This window comes from Dama dama, chromosome 27 (assembly GCF_033118175.1).
Source record: "Dama dama isolate Ldn47 chromosome 27, ASM3311817v1, whole genome shotgun sequence".
NCBI lineage: Eukaryota > Metazoa > Chordata > Mammalia > Artiodactyla > Cervidae > Dama > Dama dama.
The window spans coordinates 33680325-33700715 of NC_083707.1; the positions used below are offsets into that span (position 1 = coordinate 33680325).

General features: G+C 46.2%; 1 protein-coding gene across 1 annotated transcript in view; it reads right to left on the reverse strand.

Annotated features, from left to right (window-relative positions):
* LAMA3 (laminin subunit alpha 3) overlaps window positions 1-20391 on the reverse strand; it is a 246698-nt gene that overhangs the window by 103898 nt on the left and 122409 nt on the right. The window contains exons 24-32 of the mRNA XM_061130933.1: window positions 18836-18996; window positions 14282-14390; window positions 12515-12612; window positions 11199-11343; window positions 9234-9360; window positions 9012-9151; window positions 7029-7144; window positions 5225-5436; window positions 4009-4213 (exon numbers count right to left, since the gene is read on the reverse strand). Of these exons, the coding sequence (XP_060986916.1) occupies window positions 4009-4213; window positions 5225-5436; window positions 7029-7144; window positions 9012-9151; window positions 9234-9360; window positions 11199-11343; window positions 12515-12612; window positions 14282-14390; window positions 18836-18996 (1313 nt within the window). The remainder of the gene's footprint in view (window positions 1-4008; window positions 4214-5224; window positions 5437-7028; window positions 7145-9011; window positions 9152-9233; window positions 9361-11198; window positions 11344-12514; window positions 12613-14281; window positions 14391-18835; window positions 18997-20391) is intronic.

Below are 20391 nucleotides of genomic sequence, written 5' to 3' on the forward strand. Positions count from 1 at the left end.
CTTAATGCATCTGACCAGGGATGGAGACCACACCACCTGCAGTGGAAGTGCGGAATCTTAACCACTGGACCACCAGGGAAGCCCTGATGTTTATAGTTTTCAATGCATTCTCGGGTTCCTTTTTCTGTGGCAGCAACATTGAGAAACTGTGTGAGGTTCTGTTCACAGCAATTTCTTCTGTTGAGCAGCTAATCCCTTTTAAAACTCTCCCACTGGTTCTAAGACAGTGAATTCTTCTCCTCCTGCCTGAAAACTGCCTCTCCATCTCTGTGGCTCCTTGCCTTCTATGATGAATCACAGGGACCCCCACACCTGTTTTCCCTCCTGTGTGTCTACACCTTCTCCTCGGGGTCCTCTCTTAACTCTCACCCACGTACATGGTTCCCCAACCTCCAGTCTCAGCCCCAATCTCCTCCCTTGGGTGTCCTCTATTCAAAAGAAAAAGTAAAGAAGTCATTATGGAAAAATGGAACTTTGTTGGACTGGTTTGCAGTTATAGCTTAGTGAGTTTTATTTTCAGTTAAATATGGGGACACTGTATGCAGCTACGACTGAGGCCACTACAGTGTCCTGGGCTCTGTACTCTGCCAGGATTCCATCTCCCAGTGACTGTTCATTCCACTTCTCCTTGTTTATCTGCTCCTCTTGCTCTTCCATCTGGTTTTCTCTTTGTTTTTCCCAAGGTTATACATTGCTCATTCTCCTATTCAAATGGAACCTTGTTTTATCCCTCTTTCTTTCTTTAACTTTATTTTGTATTGGGGTAGAGCCAATTCACAAACAATGTTGTGATAATTTCAGGGGAACAGCAAAGGGACTCAGCCATACGTATACATGTATCTGTTCTCTTCCAGACTCCCCTCCCATCCAGGCTGCCACATAACATTGAGCAGAGTTCCATGTGCTATACAGTAGATCCTTCTAGTTTATCTATTTTAAAAATTGCAATCTGTTTTTATCCAGAGTCCTACTCACTGGAGTGGGGGAAGATTTTAATGCTAACACCTCCCCCTCTGCTTCTTCCACTTATTTGTCAGGCTGTTCTTTCCTCTGAACAATTAGATGTTGAATTCTTTCCTTTGATTTGCTTTTCAAATATATTAAAAGGAACATCATTCCTAGTTCAATCTGTTCAATCCTAGTTCCCATTTTATAATACCCTGGATTTCCTTCTCTGAGGGCAGTTCTTTTTTTTTTTTTATTTAATTGGAAGATAATTTCTTTATAATGTGCTGAAGCCAGTTCTAATTCTTCAGTTTTCTTTGGTCTAGTCTGGTCTCTCTTCTTCTGCATTGACTGGGTCATGACTGGCACATTGAGGCCCTTTGAGCTTCCCATTTATGCATCTTCTCCAGCCACAAGACAGCAAGCAAATCCTGCACCGTGCACCATTCTGTTCCGTGGCATCGCTACAGGTCCTGGCAGAAGTCTGGGCTTCCGCTGAGTATCACTGTCCTTAGATACCAGGACTTACTGGAAATGGGTTAGACATCTTCACAGGCCCACTGGTGCAGTCAGGACCCAAAGTCTCTAATAATGAGCTAAGTCCCTGGTTTCCTTCTAGAGAACAGTTTACTCACCAGAGGGAACAGATCCTAATGTATATTCATTAACTGTGATAAGAACTCTCTGGTATCACCTCAAAATTCTTTGTGCAAGTCACATTCCATTTAAGCCCATAGTCTGAGAAGGACGGACAACCAAGTTGACTCAGGGAAGACTCACAACCTGTGGTTTTAAAGTCTTGGAATCTTCCATGACTCAAGTTCTCGTTCAGCTTCCTTCCCCAAGAACAAAGAAACTACTAGGAATGAAGCAACAATCACAGGTGTGGTTAAGGGTCCTTCCTCAGGAAAAGTCAACATTGCTGCCATACATCCAAGTTCTAAGCCCCCAGTACCTAGAATGTGACCTAGGGAGGAGGACTTTTGTAGACATAATATGAGGTTATACTGGAGTAAGGCAGGTCCTAATTCAATAACACTGGTATTCTTAAAAGGAAAGAAAGACACAGGTATACATATATATATAATGGAATACTACTTGGCCATAAGAAAAAATGAAATTTTGCAATTGCAACAATATGCTTGGATTGGAAAGGCACTGTGCACGCGTGCTAAATCGCTTCAGAATCGTGTCTGATTCTTTGTGACCCCGTGGGCTATAGCCCACCAGGCTCCTCTGTTCCATAGGATTTTCCAGGCAAGAATACTGGAGTGGGTTGCCATTTCCTTAGGAGATCTTCCCCACCCAAGGATCGAGCTCCGGTCTCCTGCATTACAGGTAGATTCTTTACCATTAGCGCCACCTGGGAAGCCCAGAAGACATTATGCTGAGAGAAATAAGTGAGAGAAAGACAAATAGTGCCTATCACTTATATGTAGAATCTAAAAAGATAAAACAAACTAGTGGATATAAAACAATAAAAACAGATTCACAGATACAGAGAACAAACTAGTGGTTACCAGTGGGGAGAGGGAAGGGAAGGAAGGGGGGACACAAGAGAGGTAGGGGATTAAGAGGTACAAACTACTATAGAAAAGCAAATGAGCTACAACGATATTTTTTACAGCAATTTAGAAAATATTGGAAATATAGTAAATATTTTATAGTAATTATAAATGATGTATAAGTCTAAACAATTGTGCATCACTACGTTGCACACCTGAAACGTATATATTATACATCAACTGTACCTCAACTAAGAAAAGGTTAAAAAAAAAATCAAAGGCTAAAAGAAGAAAGAAAAGACACAGACACACACACAGAGGAGGCCCCCATGTGAAGACGGAAATGCACAAGGAGAATCCATAAGACGACAGAGGCAGAGTCAAGGAATTTCAAGGACTGTCGACAAGGCAGGAAGGAAAGAAGCACAGAACAGGGTCTCTGCTGGAGCCTTTAGGAAGAGCATGGTGCCGTCGGCTTGATTTCAGACTTTAGCCTCTCGACTCTAAAGACATCTAGCGTGTGGTCATTTGTCAGAGCGGCCCCAGGAAATGAACACAGCTGCAGGGGAGTTGGAGGTGCGGGCGCCTGCCAGCAGCAGCCACGGCCCCTCCCGGCTGTCACACCCTGATCACAGACGCAGACCCAGACATCCAGTACCCGGGGTGGGCATGGGGGGGATGTGGAGGGGACTCAGAAGGGACCCGAGTCTCATGTTTTCTCCTGCACATGCACACACCACACATGCCTGGATGGAAAAAGATCTGCTTCGGTCTCCCTGCCACATAATCCCTGTGGGATTCCTTCCAGCCTCTTCTTCTAGGAGACAGGGTCCTCTTCTTCACCCCCTGTGCTTACTCTCCAGTCCTGCAGAGATCAGGCTGATCACCCGGATCATGTGACACCAGCCTCTGGTTTCATATGCAGAGCTGATCTGCTGGAAGAACCTCTTGGCCCCACAGCATCTGTTTGAGCCGCCCTCTCCTTCTCATCTCTCAGCAGCTGTGCGTGGGGAGCCTGGGGGCAGCCCCCCTCACAGGCCAGGCTCTCCAACACGTACTGCTCACCCTGCAGCCCTCCCCACAACCGACCCCCCCAGGTGGAGACCCCCCACACGGCCTCTAGCTCGCCTGTTTGAGTCAGGGTAGCAGGATCCGGATTTTAGACTTCATCATGTAACGTCCTTAACAAAACTAGCAGCTTATGAGAGAGAAGGTTCGGAGCCCAAACCTCAGTACAGGCCAAGAGGTGCTCCCCACCCGATGACCCAGGAGATGGAGCTGATCACTTTATCATCCACGCGGCACGTACACACACAGAACGAGGCTGGAGAGGACAGTGAGGCTGCTGGGACCTCAGGCAACAGCGACCTGCCTACCCAGGCTCTGCCAGGCTACCCTGAGCCCCAGGGACCAGTTACTCCACACACCACACCCGTCCTGGGTGGGGAGCGCCATCGAGCAGTGTTGAAGAGAGAAGCAAACGAGGACCCAAGTGGGGGCCAATAGCATCTTCCCTTCCCAGGACAGGATGCAACAGGCTAGCCCCCCCAGGCCTCACCTGCACTGCCCATGGTCCCTGTCGCACTCCGGGGTGGCGGCCCCGTCGGTGCCCGTCCGGGAACAATTGCAGCCTTCGCAGCCGGCCAGGGGGTGGAAGCTGAAGGAGTGCACGTCACACACGTCACACTGGGGCCTGACCGTCTGGGGAGGACACAGGCACCTCCCCGTCGTCTCCTCACAAAGGCGCCGGCCACAGCTGCAAGCTGGCCAAGGATGAAGAGGGTAAGGGTTAGACACCCCTGACCTCCAGCAAAACTGCACCGCCAGGATTTCCAGAAGCTTCCAAAGGGTGTCTGGGAGTAAGGTCTTGTTTTTCCTTCATTATGACATCGCTGAGTGTGGTTGATCTGAAAGGCTCCTTTCTTGGGACCAAGACCAACCACATCTAATTCTGAGGGTGGACACAGTGTGTAGATGCTGAGTGAGGCATCACTGGACCTATTGACCACAAGGTAGACACTTGTAGGAGCCGCCCCCTCACCCCCAGGCTGAGGCTGTGTGTCATTCTAAAGTGAGCTCTGGCCTTCATCAGAGGATCTGCTCCTCTCAGTCTCCCTGAAGGGCCTTCACGTCGACCCAGGGCACTAGGCCCAAGATCAGGGATGGGGCCTGCGGCAGGCAAAGGCTGGCCTCCACACGGGGACTCTGCACCCCTCACATGGCCTGGGCTGCCCCTTATCTAGAGCGGCATGACAATTCTTAGATGAAGATCCACGGCCTCCTCAGTGAGGATGTGCCCTCGCAGGACAATTCTTAGACGAAGATCCACAGCCTCCTCAGTGAGGATGTGCCCTCTGACCCTGGGTCTCCTCCCACCTCAACTAAGCTTTGGTGGTTAGGCTGCAAAAACTGAAGCCTAACCCATCCCACTAGGAAGAGGGCTGAGCTGTCCAGTGTTTTGAAGCTTAAGGTTATTTCCCTTCACCTGCTTTGCCAAGGGCCTGGCTCCCCTAGCCCAGGAGACACAAATATATCTTTTCTAGAAGCCTGCTACTCAGAGTGTGGTCCCTGGACCAGCCGCCTGGGAATCCTCTGAGTGGCTGCGGGACACGTTGACTCTCAGACCCCAGCCCAGGCCTCCTGACTCAGAATCTGCACTCTCACAAGATCCCCAGGTGAGTCTCCAGCACAGTGAAACTGGACAGGCCCTGCCCTGGGTGGGCTCCATCCACCTGGACCAGAGATGACCTTGGCGGCCCCAAACGTGCACTTACGTTTGCAGTGTGGGAACCCGTAGAAGCCCGTCTGACAGCGGGTACACTGCCGCCCGATGACATGGGGCCGGCACGGGCACTGCCCGCCCTCGGGGCTGCAGGGGTGGCCAATGGCCCCAGCGGGGTGGCACTCGCAAGGCAGTGCGCCCTCATGGTAAAGGGCCACCAGGGATCTGGCAGAGTTCTTACAGAATTCAGAAGCTCTCTGGGGGCTGTGGGAACAAGATCGCACAGTGAGATCCTGGGAGGCATGCCCAGAAATGGTCCCACCTTCCCCTTCCCGCACGCCCCACCAAGCAGTGTTTTGGGAGAGGGGCTCTGGAGTCTAGGAAAAAGTGAGAGGAAACCCCACCCCTGGACTTACAGTGGTTGACAGCCACCCACCCACCCCCATCTACTTCAGGACTCATTACAGGGCTGGAATAAAAGGGTGAAGATTCCCCTATAGGATGAGGTATATAGTATATAGGTTCTATCTCAATACAGCAGTCACCAAAAAATTTATACCTGCATGTACTCTGATATACCAATTAGGATAATAATGAGGAGGAGGTGAATTGTCAACTTTTACTGAACATGTACGTTAAAAGTTTTCCCGTCACCTCATTAACCTCATAAGCTGAAGCTCCAATACTTTGGCCCTCTGAAGGTAAGAGCTAACTCATTAGAAAAGCCCGTGATGCTAGGAAAGATCAAAGGCAAAAGGAGAAGCGGGCGGCAGAGGATGAGATGGTTAGATAACATCAACAACTCAATGGACATTTGAGCAAACTAAGGTAGATGGTGAAGGACAGGGAAGCCTGATGTGCTGCAGTCCGTGGGGTCGCAAAGAGTTGGACACAACTTAGTGACTGAACAACAACCTGATAACCACCCAACCAATTAGGCTGAAGTCCCATTTCACAGGTAAGATGACAAAGGCTCCCAGAAGTTAAGCAACATTCTTGAGGCCATGGAGCTATGGAGGGTGGAGCAGGCACTCAAATCCACAGCGGTCTGACCTCAGAGGCCTTGCTCTTAATATTTTCTGAACAAGAGGTTTCCACCCTCTGGAGGCCCAGGTTCCTCAGGAAACCTACAAGCGGGCAGGGAGGAGGGTTCTGCAGGAGAGAAAGACAGGAACTGATACTCAGGGCTGTTCTAGGCTCTTAGCATCCGGGAACCCACTGAGGGAGGATAGGGAGGCCCAGCCCTCTGTAATGCTCCCCACTGATCAGAGGGCAAAGGAGAGCGGGAATCAGGGCTGATGTGCCCTGCAGGAGAGGAAACCCTGTGTGGTATCTTTCAGGAATCAGAGTTGGCCGACAGGAAGCAACAAAGAGGAAGAGAAACCCCCAAGCAGCCTGTGAAGCCCGGCTTGGGGGTGATCTGCTGAGATCAGAGTTGAAGAGGGAAATCCTGCCTAAATGTACATAATGAGATAATACACAGGTCAGTGTGTGCCGAGGATCTGGGACGCACTGCTGCTCCCTTGGGCGCCCAGAAGAGGAAGACAGACCCCAGGGCCACCCCTCCCCAGGCCTCCTGCTCTGGTCGGGAAAGTGGGAGAGCCTCAGGCCTCCCATGGCCATGCCACAAAGTAATGTGTGCATGCTAAGTCGCTTCAGTCATGTCCGAGTCTTTCAACCCTAAGGACTCCTCTGTCCATGGGATTTTCCCAGCAAGAATACAGGAGTAGGTTGCCATGCCCTCCTCCAGGTTTGATCCTGGGATCAAACTTGCTTCTCTTGTGTTTCCTGCATTGGCAGGCAGGTTCTTTACCACTAGTGCCACCTAGGAATCCCTCACACAAAGTGATACTTACTCAATATAAAAACTGTCTCCTCCACAATGGGTGACAAACTCCAGTGACTTGTCCAGTGATTTTCTATGAAGGATCTGGTAGTCGTAATTCTCTGCAGGCACCACTAGGACACGGACCTAAATAAGGGAAAGTGTCGGCATGTCTTTGGATTTTCAGCAGCCCGGCACACCCATTGCTCCACCATGCTTTCTCTTCACTAAGATTGTGTTAAACCATTTCAGTCATGTCTGACCCTTTGTGACCTGATGGACTGTAGCCTGCCAGGCTCCTCTGTCACTGGGGATTCTCCAGGCACGAATACTGGAGTGGGTTGCCAGATCAGAGTTCTTTACTGTTAAGTCCAAGACCACATGAAACAGGACTTACAAAAAAAGAATCACAAAGCAACCGTAACTCAGTGTTGAAAGCTCAGGACACATTCCGCCTTGGGAAATGATAATGAATTGGGGGGACAGACCCCCTGGAGCACCTGCTCAGAGGAGCAGGAGCCTTGGGTACTGGGTGGACAGGAGACAAGGACCTGTTATGATGTCCAGGGCTCCGTGTGATCCATCCCTGGGATGACCCTGGATCTCCAGGGGGTAGAATTTTGTATTTTTATTTATTTATTTATATTTTTTAGTATTTCTTTTTCTTTCATATTTATTTGGCTGTGCCAGGTCTTAGTCACGGCTCAAGGGATCGTTGATCTTTGTCGGGGCATCTGGGATCATTTTAGTTATAGCATGCGAACTCTCAGTTGCAGCATGTAGAAGCTAGTTCCCTGGTCAGGAATCAAACCTGAGCCCCTGCATTGGAAGTGAGCAGTCTTAACCACTGGATCATCAGGGAAGTCCTCATTCTGTATTTTTAGAGAGTAAGCAAACTGAAATGGCAGGACCAATAGGGAGACTCATATGGTGGCTTGCCCCTGAAATGCCTATCCTATCAGATACTCTATTATGAATAATTGTGGCCCCAGTCTTTAAAAATACTGCCCTGTATTCTCTGTACCTGTATAAATCAGACCACACCAGTAACAAATGCTGCAGGAAATTTCAACCATCTTTGTCAACTACTCACCCACTGACAGTTTACAGAGTCTATTGCTCTCAGGTTATTCAATTCAATAAACATTGCCAAACACCTGTGCCAGATGGTGTTTTGGGCACAGGGATACAAAATGAATAGTCAGTCCCCTGTCCTTGAGATGACATCCTCAGAGAGAAGGGAGGCATGAGCAAGAATTTGAGGGTGCAGGGCAGGCCTGGACAGGGTCTGCTGGCTCTCAGAGGCTTTACAGGCATTGGGTGACCATGATTTCACCAGCCAAGGTGATAAATAGGGGACAGGGAACCTGGGGTCTATGCAGGTAACAGGCTAAGCTGGAGGGGCCTGTGAGCGCTCTGGCATGGGGATGCACAGTAGATGGTCCTAGAGCTCAGGAAAGATGAGAAGTGAGGTCACAGGGGTGGGTATCATTCCTCCAGAGGGGAGAACAGAATCAATAGGCACAGATGACGTCACATGAAAAGAAACCTTAGAACAAGGGGTCTCAGCATCAAGCCCAAGGGAACGCTGACATGGAAGGGATGAAGGGGAAGAGAACTCACTGAAGGAGCACCGGAGAAAGCAGGGAAAGCCAAGAGAAAGTAGCTATGGGAGCCAAAACAAGATAGTTTCAAGAACAAAGGAGTGTTCAATGCCTCAGAGAGAGACTTATCAGATGAGAGTGAGGAGGGACTGATGGAGACAGAGAGACAGCTCACATGGCTCATGCAGCGGAGTTTTTTCTTCCCAGTTGCTTCTCTAGTATTCTGATTTCCCTTGATTTTAATTGTCACAGACCTTTTTTTGCTAAAGGCAGCTGTAATATTTAAACATTTTTCTATAAACATGGCTTCAATTCCCTGGAGGAATTACTCTCATGAGCCAGAACAGACACACAGAGCAGCCAACCAAGGCAAGCACATGAAGAGCAAGAGAGGAAAAAGCAGAACGCACCAAAACTAAGGACTTTCCTTCTGGAATCGTCACAGTCAGGGCCACCTCCGGCTCCGAGATGTCAAACTCAACCTGATCTCCAGCGATCACCTGGTCCTGGCAGCCGAGCACATGGGGGCAAAAAGAGGCCCGGAAGATACCTGGGGGCAGAGGGAGGCAATCCTGTCATACCCCTGTCAGGACAGGTGAACCCCCAAACCCGCCTTGCTCCCCGTAGCTCACCTGACTGCAGCCGTCCTCCGTCCACAGACACCTGTGCCGGGAACGTGGGATGTGCTGGTTGATAAAAATGGACGATGATGACATACCGACCTGGGCGTGGTACTAGTCCTCGAAGGGTCACCTGGTTCTAGATGGAAAAAAAAAAAAAAAACCTTCTCAAGCTGCAGAGCTATTACTAATTAGAATCAGAGGATATTTCAAGAATAAAAATCAAAACAACGCAGGTATTTATCCAGTAAAGACTGGGACACTGGGAAAGACTGAAGGCAAAAGAAGGGGGCGAGCAGGCAGAGGATGAGCTAGATAGCATCACTGACTCAATAGACATGAGTCTGAGCAAACTCCAGGAGGTAGTGAAGGACAGGGAAGTCGGCTATGCTACAGTCTATGGGGTTGCAAAGAGTCAGACATGACTTAGTGACTGAACAACAACAATTTACCCAAGTGAAGTGAAAAACCCACAGTCACACAAAGCCTTCCCTTGAATCTTTGTAGCAGCTTTATTTGTAGTCACAAACTGGAAACCAACCACATGACTTTCAGCTGCAGAACGGACAAGCCAACAGTGGGACAACCATAACCAAGACTAGAGGGAGTCTCATTTGGTACAATCACTTTGGGAAACTATATGTGGTTTTTACCAAACATATAATTGAGCAATTGCATTTCTAGGTACGTCACAAGAGAAATGCATGCTCTGTGTGCAAAAGGCAACAAGAATGCTCCCAGCATTCAAGCACTACTTGTAATAACCATGTAACAAAGAGTCAGACTCCATTTTTTCTGTCTGATGGTTCTCAAGCTCCATCATTCATCTTTTGCCTTTTGTCCCACAGCTGGACAAGCTGTAAGAAAGCCTAGGTGTTCATCCCTTGGTAGAGGTGGGAAGTTCACACTCCATGAATTCTAGCCCATGAGAGAGGGAGCCCTCACCTGGACCCCACCCCACCCCACTATGCCCCTGCCTAACCATAATGAAAACCAGGGTCAGACTCCAACACTCGCTCAGGCTTGTGTGTGAGCCAGGTTCTCCCCAGAAAGCCTCACCATGTGAGTAATAGGTCTTTCCAAACCTCAAAATAATAATTAAAAAACTACAAGAATAGCAACAATAAAAGATTATCTTTCAAATGAGAGCTGGGCCTTGGAGGGTAAGTAACTTACTAAAGGTCATGGACTAATTTTATAGCAAAACCAGGACTAGAACTCTATTGTCATGACTGTAATTAATTTCCCCCTACTACTCTAGGCTGCCTACTCCATATGTGATCTTATTAAATTTTTTCTCCCAAATCAGTTTATTTCCTATCTTAATGCAACATGAAACGACATGAGCCATCTCTAGGATTAAAAAGATATGTCATCAGAACAAACATTAAGTCCTGCAATTCTGTGTTTTATGATGAAAAAAAGTGTGTTCCCTTCATATATTTCATCTTTGTGCTCTAGATGATTAATCAATACATGTTTATTGGGAATTTCCTGCCTACAAATTGGGGTTGCAAAAAAATCTGTTAGATTTCTAAAAGTGCTTATGTTCTCATTAAGAAGATAATTAATAAACTCAACCATGTTAAGTAGCAGTAGCCCATGCAAATATGACATATCCTAAGATGGGTTATGAAAAATTGCCAAATGACTGTCCAGACAGAGATGCAAGAGAGAAAGAGCGCATTGGGATAGGCTGGCCACAGATAGAACTAACTGCAAGCCTCATTCCTGGGATTCTCCACAGTTGAGAACAGAGGTGCTTAAACTTTAGGGGCAGCCAACACCCCTTGAGGAGTCTGTTAAAACACAGATTCCTGGGCCACCCTCCAGAGTCTCTGACTCAGCAGTTCTGGGGTGAGGCTTGGAGATCCGCATTCTTAACAAGTTCCCAGGGGTTGCCAGGGGGATGCAGCTGGTTGGGGCCACACTTTGAGAACCACCAGTTCAGAAGAAACACACTCGGGGTAACCCTACCTGTGGGGCCTTCAAGGTGACCCCAAGAACAGCATCGGCAGGAGGTGAAGGATCCTCAGGCAGGAGAGGGGAAGATCCACCACTCGGGACATCCAAAATCAGTGCTGTCGGAGGAGTTTCGGGGGGCAGGGAGACACAGAAGGCGCTGAAAAACAGAATGTGGAAAAATAACCAAACCCAAAGAACTGTCCCTTGGTGAAGAGACAGACTCTAAGCATCAGAAGGACCCAGAGAAGGGCTTCCCCTGGGGATCCACTGGTTAAGACTCTGCGCTTCCACTGTAAGGCATGCGGGTTTGACCCCTGGCTGGGAAGTTCCACACACCACCTAGTGCAGCCAAAAAAAACATTTGGGACTCCCCTAATGGTTTGGAGATTAAGACTTCACCCCCAAATGCAAGGAGTGTGGGTTTGATCCCACAGGCTTCGTGGCCAAAAAAACCAAAATATAAAACAGAAGCAGTACTGTAACAAATTCAATAAAGACTTTAAAAAATGGTCCACATAAAAAAAAAATCTTAAAAAAAAAACGGATCCAGAGAACCACAGGTCTGCAGAGATCTTTATACAAAGATATTTGGTGTTCTGGATGGCCAAGAATATCCCAGTTGCCTGCCTAATACAATGAGCTCAGACCAGAAAAAAAATCTTAATTCTGAAGGAAAGGAAGCTAGATGGAAACTTACTGAAACTTCCCTCTCTAGTACTAAAATTTATTGCTAAATGAGATCAATGGAATGAAACATTATTCACCTCTAAACATCAATGCTGACATAAAGCTATATAAAAACAAAGAGAACAAAATCATTTCTTTCAGGCACAGCCAGATTTTATTGTCTTGGTGGTTTCCATAAAGACGCATAAGATATCATGACTGTGTCCCTAAAGAATTTTTGAATCTACATCCAAATAACCTTCCCCAAATCCCAATAATCATTGGTTAACTAATTCTCATAACATAGTTGTGAGTTGTCATTATTTTCGTGGTTTTTTAAATGAAGAGTCTCAGACACAGAGATTAAAGGATTGGAACAGACGGGATCTTGGTGAGAGCTCAGAATAGAAATCAGAGTATCTCCCCTCAAGGACAAGGCTTAACCATTTCCCCCAGTTGCTACTGTGTCAGCTTCCTGATGTTACAGAATTCTGGAAAAATTGCTGGGATAAATGATTTAGCTCTTTAAAAAAAAAATAATGCATCACCAGCTTTTAGCATCTTGGCCTGGGATCACTTCTAAAGTGAAATATAAAGCATAACCTATAAAGCATTAAGTATCACTAAGCACAAACAAGGGATAAAGGAAGGAAACACATTACCTTTGATTAACAAATCCCCCATAACTGGCAATGCATTTGATGCGAGGTCTCAAATATTCTGTTGAGAATTCTTCAATGGGTATGATACAAATTTGATGCTGTCCAACAAATATAACAAGGTACATGCCAGTTATCACCCAAGTCAAGGTTATGACCAAACATGCACTTCAAAGAAAACAGCTAAGAATTCATCCAAAGAAATTAAAACTATCACTTTACAGCAGTAAATATCATAGGATAGCATTCTCTATGGCATCATTACATGGACACAAATTCTTTTACTGTTATATAGGATCACTGATTAAATTGTTCCTGGAATAATCATATAAACAAATAAAACCATGTGAAAGTTCAAAACAACTCTGTCAGCAACTTTGGACAGTGTCTTCTCTCCTGCCCTGGGCTGATGCTGGCTCCTCAGACCCCTAGGCAGGGAGAGGCGGATGTGGTGGGCAGTTGGGGAGCTTGCTGTTCAGAAAGACGGATGCTCCTGCTATAAATAACCCTTCTCAATAGAGGAGGACTAGTATCGCAGGCATATCTGAACTCTGTCTCCAGAGCTAGTTTCTGAGTCACAGAAGAAACTCAATCAATAACTTAATACCACTTTTCATTTTAAATCAATAACTATAACCGGCTAGGTCACAAAGCTATTCAGTAACAACAGATTTTAACTGACCACCTACTATATGCTAGGCCCTGAGACTGGGGGATCGTATGAGACCAAGATGGACACACTCCTGCTTTCATGGAGCTTTTATTCTAGCCAGCCTTGACTCTGGATGACATCTGACTATTTCAGAAAGGGCAAACTTATGCTTAAAAGAAGAACTTTCAGCCACATCACAGTTTCCAAAGATGAAAGGGTTAAGATTCACTTGGCTCATTATGTTCAAAAAACAAAGTTGTCCTTAAAAAAAGAAAAGTCTTGAGTTATATAACATATAATAACTTTTAAAATATGAATTCCAGGTAGTTCTTAAGAGACAGCTCATTTCTAATACTGTCAAGCACAAATATTTAAAATATATTAGAACAGGCTGGCCTGACATTTCCCAGGTGTGATACATGCTTAATATTAGCAGTAACAGGAAGTTGCTTCATACTTAATCTTATGTTCTCTGAGATATTTATTATAAATCTGAGTACCCCATTCTTAGCCCAGATCCCACTGTCTCTGTTTATCACAATTCTCAACACTAAAGCTATGCTATTAAAAGGGTAATCTGTAAAAGCTAGCATTTTAACTGTTAACAATATATATCTAATTAATTGAAAATACTCTTCTCGAAACAGAGCAACAATGGTCTGGAAAAAATACCAGGTGATTGCAACCTTGAAAGTTCTGAAGGAATCTGCAAAGAAGCTAACAGACATAATAAGAGAGTAGAGTGTAAAGAAAATAAACAGTCCCTAATGACATTTCTATATACCAACAATAATAATAGACTAGGAGATATACTGACAAAAGATATTTCATTCATAATAGTAACAACAAATAAAAATGAATTAAATGGAGTTTTGTGAAACATGTCCAAATTTGATGACTGAACTTTATTGTATGCTATAGGAAAAGGTTCCAACAAATGAAGGGGCAAGACAGATTTCTAGATCGGAAAATAAACATCGTAACTCCAGCAATTCTCTGCAGGTTAATTTTACAGATGTAATGCAAATCCAGCCAAAACTTCAATAAGCTTTAGAAATATATATGCTTATCAATAAAAAAATTTTTTCTAAAAATCAGTGGCCAAAACAGAAGCATACCAGAAGGAATTGGGCCATCCAGACTCTGAGCCGAACGTCCGCATCTGCTAACAGCTTGTACACGGCGAGGCGACCCCTGTCATCGGTCACAGCGCTACGGCAGAGGACGCTGCAAGAAGAAACAGTTTATCTTAGCCTGGTTCCCCTGGTCTCCCTCCTACCCCTGTGAGGTGGCTGATCGTGCTTCAGTTTCTCCTGTGCATAACTGGGTCACCAAGAGTGAACTTCCCTGCAGGTGGAGTTTAGCACGGATGCAACCCATCATTGGTGTGGGAAAAAGAACCTTCTTTCTGTGCTCTGAGCTGTACCTCTCAGGGCTGATGGCCATCACCATCTCCACTGGTTTTACGGAATATCTGGTTTGGTCTTCTGAGAAACAGCCCGAGGGCCAGTAAAGTCTGATCTCTAAGGCAGTCTTCTTGGAAATTGACCAATATCATTGGTAGTGGCGGTTTAGTTGCTAAATCGTGTCTGACTCTTGCAACCCCATGGACTGTAGCCCTCCAGGCTCCTCTGTCCATGGGATTCTCCAGGCAAGAATACTGGAGTGGGTTGCCATGTCCTTCCTCTAGGGGATCTTCCCGACTCAGGGATCGAACACTGGTCTCCTGCATTGCAGGCGGAGATAACTCTGTATCAGAGTTATCACAGCATTATTTTGGAAAGTGGTATTCTTTTGCCTTTCTGCTAGGGTATTGCTTTTCAACAACATAGACCTCACTTGAGAAATGCTGGGAAAGGTTCAAACCTCAGCAGGAGAAGCTGCCATGTTGAAAGGGTCTGTCATTTGAAATAGGTTTTTATGGGTCAAATATTTTCCAATTGCACCATATTTTTGGACTCCAGTACTTGGTAGCCTGGTCACTTACACTGATCACATGACATGCAAAGTAGAGAAAAAGGGAATATTTTAAACAAATGAAAAGATACCACGGGACTTGCCTGGGAGTGGTTAAATACAATAAAAGTGATTCCTGGTCTAATGCAACACTGTCTTCGAAATCCAACGATGGAGAACTTTGGTGCTATCACCACATCTGGAGTCAAAATCATCTGCAGAATATCATGCACTTCTCTCCTTAAAACACCATTCAGAAGGAAGAAAGGGCAACCCACTCCAGTATTTTTGCCTGGGAAAGCCCAAGGACAAAGGAGCCTGGAGGGCTACAATCCATGGATTGCAAAAGAGCCAGACATGACTTAGTGACTAAACAACAACATGGCTATCTATACCAACGTGTTATCTTTATTCAGTCAGTTCAGTTCAGTCGCTCAGTTGTGTCCGACTCTTTGCGACCCCATGAACGGCAGCATGCCAGGCCTCCCTATCCATCACCAACTCCCGGAGTTTACTCAAACTCATGCCATCCAGCCATCTCATCCTCTGCCGTCCCCTTCTCCTCCTGCCCCCAACCCCTCCCAGCATCAGGGTCTTTTCCAATGAGTCAAGTCTTCACATGAGGTGGCCAAAGTACTGGAGTTTCAGCTTCAACATCAGTTCTTCCAATGAACACCCAGGACTGATCTCCTTCAGGATGGACTGGTTGGATCTCCTTGCAGTCTAAGGGACTCTCAAGAGTCTTCTCCAACACCACAGTTCAAAAGCATCAATTCTTTGGCGCTCAGCTTTTCTTCACAGGCCAACTCTCACATCCATACATGACCACTGGAAAAACCATAGCCTTGACCAGATGGACCTTTGTTGGCAAAGTAATGTCTCTGCTTTTTAATATGCTATCTAGGTTGGTCATAACTTTCCTTCCAAGGAGTAAGCGTCTTTTAATTTCATGGCTGCAGTCACCATCTGCAGTGATTTTGGAGCCCAGAAAAATAAAGTCTGTTATCTTTATTACAAGGAGTTAAATAATTTACTGATGAATGTGAAAGTGTTAGTTGTTCAGTCATGCTCTACTCTTTGCAACCCCATGGACTGTAGCCCTCCAGGCTCCTCTGTCCATGGAATTCTCCAGGCAAGAATACTGGAGTGGATAGCCAATCCCTGCTCCAGGGGATCTTCCTGACCCAGGGACTGAACCTGGGTCTCCAGCATTGCAGGCAGATTCTTTACCATCTGAGCCACCAGAGATGCCGCTGCTGGTGAGCCCTGTTATAATATTTAAAAGAAAAATCTCACGTCCTGTTGAGAGCAAACCAGCCTGGAGAAACAGTACGGTCTAGACTGCCGCATTGTCAAGTAGACTTTCTGAGGTGATGAAAATATTCTCTATCTGCACCATCCAGAATTATAGCTACTAACAACACATGGCTATTGAGACTTGGCATGTGGCTAGTGAACCTCAGGAGCTAAACTTTTTCCTTCATTGAATTCAAACTGATTTAAACTTAGGTGGCTCAGTGGTAAAGAATCCATCAGCCAATGCCGGAAATGCAGGAGACACAGGTTCAAACCCTGGGTCAGAAAGATCCCCTGGTGGAGGAAATGGCAACCCACTCTAGCATTATTGCCTGGACAGGGGAGCCTGGCAGACTAAGGTCCATGCAGTTGCAGAGTCAGACACAATGAAGCCCGCAAATGAATAGAAACATATTTAAATAGCCACATGTAACCAATACTGTCTGAAACAGGATACAAATAGAATAAAGGACATGGAGCTTAAAAAAAAAAAAAAAAAAAAAAAGCCACTGCTCAGCAAAGGTCCTGAAATAATGCTTCAGACTTATGCATCCCCAGAAGAGGGTCCTTCCTTTCTTCAGTTTTGAAATCACTCCTCTGCTTGGTGTAGATGTCTCAGCCTCTCCTGAGATAGTCAAGAGTCACAAAGGTCATAAGGAAGGTTTCTTCCTGTCCTGAGCCATCTCCACTTTGTACCCAGTGGAGCAGGAGTCAAACCCTGATCTGGAAGGCAGAAGGGGTCAGAGAACTGAACTGGAGGGTGGGTTTGGATGGACAGGTTATGTAGAAGTCCTGCCCCAGGTCACATGGGTGACAGTCTCCCAGATTCCAATAGCGAGGTGAACCATCCATCTGGAAATGTACATCCTGGTGGTTGCTAATGTCACCTAGAGATGAAACTAGTATTTTCATATAATGACAGAATATTCTGGAGGAACTCTGCTGGGCCATCTGGTACTCCTATTAAAAATGCAAATATAATTACATTCTTTGTTTTTTTTAAATCATCATCCCAGAGAAAAGGAAAGATGAGATTTTTTTTTAAGATTTTGAAAAGAAGCCTTCACAGTTAATTTTTTAGGGTTGCCGAGCGTGTGATATTCATTTAATAACTATTTCAAGTCTCATAAAATTTTCCATTCTAAACTACCAAAAGTGACACTTTTCCTAAGTTCTTTTCTTTGCAATACAGAGAGAGTGTCCAATTCCTCAAGTCATCTTGGATTTGACACAAGGCATGTGAGTGCAGAGGTCACAACACGTTCAAAGTCTGAGTGGAGAATTGGGAGGGCTCACAGTAAGGGCTTCCTAGGTGACACTAGTGTTGAAGAATCCACTTGCCAATGCAGGAGATCTAAGAATCGTGGGTTTGACCCCTGGGTTGGGAAGATCCCCTGGAGAAGGGAACAGCAATCCACTCCAGTATTCTTGCCTGGAGAATCCCATGGACAGAGGAGCCTGATGGGCTACAGTCCAGGGTCGCAAAGAGATGGACACAGCTGAAATGATTAAACAGCATGCACACTGTAGTTCCCCACCTGCTTTCTCAGGAGACTCTGCCTTCCAGTGCTATTTATTCTACAATTAATTCCATGGGGAAACATCCTTTGCCCTGATTCTCTAATCAAAGAATACTCTGAACATCTGCATACATCTTGAGTCATTATGCAAAGAAAACGATTTTCAATAAATCCTTGTCAGAGCTTTTGGAAGAGATGAAACTTCATCAGGGTGAATTTGAGATTCCTCTGTCAAATTATTTTTCACATGATGCTTGTTAAACATTAATAACCCCCAGTTCTTAATGGCATGATGCGAATGCAGGAGTAATGGAGAATGTGCCAGGCACCCATGAACTCTACACCGTGTTTGAGAGAAAGGCCCTGGGTTCAGTGCCTGCCATGGGGACGACAGAATAAAACAAAAAGACTGTGCTGCTTCCTGTGGGTGTGAGTGTGTTAGTTACTCAGTTGTCTGACTCTGTGATTCCATGGACCATAGCCCACCAGGCTTCTCTGTCCATTGGATTCTCCAGGCAGAATACTGGGATGGGTAGCCTATCCCCTTTTCCAGGGAATCTTCCTGACTCAGGGATCAAACCTGGGTGTTCTGCGTTGCAGGCAGATTCTTCACTGTCTGAGCCACCAGGGAAGTCCCTGCTTCTTGTGAATCTGAGCCAAAATGCTAAGTAGAACATGCAGCTTTTCTAGAAAATGCAAGATTTTTAAGGCGCTGCCTACAGAGAAGCCTTCCAATAGCACACCAGGGGTGATGCTGGATCGCATAACTCATCCCCTGCTGGTTCTCAAGCTCAACCTCAAAAAGGGAACAATTTCCCAAGTCAGATAAAAACCAAAGTTCCCACGGCTGACCTCCTGCCTGTTCAGTTAGAGCGGACGCCCCCAGGGCAGGACACTTACCTGTACTTGCAGCTGTAGATGTCCACCCGGCCTGCCAGGTCAGCCCCGGGGCTCTGCACGTGCACTGCGGCCTCAGACAGCTGCTCTGCTTCCGAGGCGTACTCGGCCATGATGATGTATCGGCCGACCCGTGGGACCCGCAGCCGCAGGTGCAGCTCCACCTGTCGAAGAGCCCGAGATGTCGGAGACGTGAGATGCCCTGGATGCGTCTCCACAGGCAACAGCGAAACTGGGGCTGAGCAGACCCCTGGGAGGAGTTTTATATGTCATCACAGTAAGAAACATGGTGCTTCCCGGGTGGTGCTAGTGGTAAAGAATCCACCTGCCAATGCAGGAGACGCCAGAAACACAGGATCTTTTCGATCCCTGGGTCGGGAAGATCCCTGGAGTAAGAAATGGCAACCCTCTCCAGTATTCTTGCCTGGAAAATCCCATGGACAGAGCAGCCTGGTGGGCTACAGTCCATGGGGCAGCCGAGAGTTGGACACGACTGAGTGACGGAGCACTCAGTAAGAAATGTGGTCCTGCAGGCAGGGATCCCCAATAAAATACAGGGTGCTCTGTTAAGTTTGAGATTCAGATAAACAATACATAATTATAGTTCAACTACAATTCAAACTAAATGGGGGCATCCGGTATTTTTATTGTCTAAATCTGATGACCCTACTAATAGGGGTCTCTGCTCCTACTACTGAAATGGAGCAGGACCCTATGATCCTTCCTCCCGACCACGTCCTCTGCTTGTCTTTTGTCTGTGGAAAAACTTTAGCCAAAGAATAAGTTTAATCAGAGAAGTGAGAAAATGCAAAAATGATGGAAAACAGTCAAAGGAGACCAAATAACCATAATGGTTTCACTACACATAGTCAAGGACTTTTAGTTCCTTCTCAAGGGCTATAGATAATATCCTGAGCCATATCCTGTGAGTTGTCTTATAGATACTGAAATCCTCATCAAGTGGAGAAGTGAAGTACATGATAACCAGACCGCAGTCATGACATGAGATGCCACAACTGCAAGAACTGGCCTCCAGAAATTGAAACAAATTGACCCTGGAACTTCATATTAAATCTATTGAAACAATCAAGAAGACACTGGTCAGATCACCAGTAACCAATTTCAAGCTGACTGTCGGGGCTGACTGTGTGATTTCTGCATGTAGCCCCCTCCCTCTGTCTATGAAAGCTCTTGACCACTCATAGTCAGTGGGAGGAGCCGCCTATGGACAGGAGCCTGTTCCCCCTGCCCCTCCTGCTGCTGCCAGCATGCAACATAAAGCACACTTCCTTTTTCCACCATCCTGGCCTCTTTGATGGCTTTTGAACGGCAAGCAGCTGGACCCAGGTTTGGTATTATTACCCATATATTTGCCTTGTTTCTCAAGGCCAAAGATACTTTAAAACCTGAAGTAAAAAGGAATTTCCAGTGGGAGATAAAAGGAATGGAAGTATGCCTCGATGGGCTACAAAGCTGAAAATATTCACTATCTGCTTCTTTACAGAAGAAGCATGCCCAGCCCTGGCATCACCTAGTGGCTAGGAGCCTGGAGTCTGGAA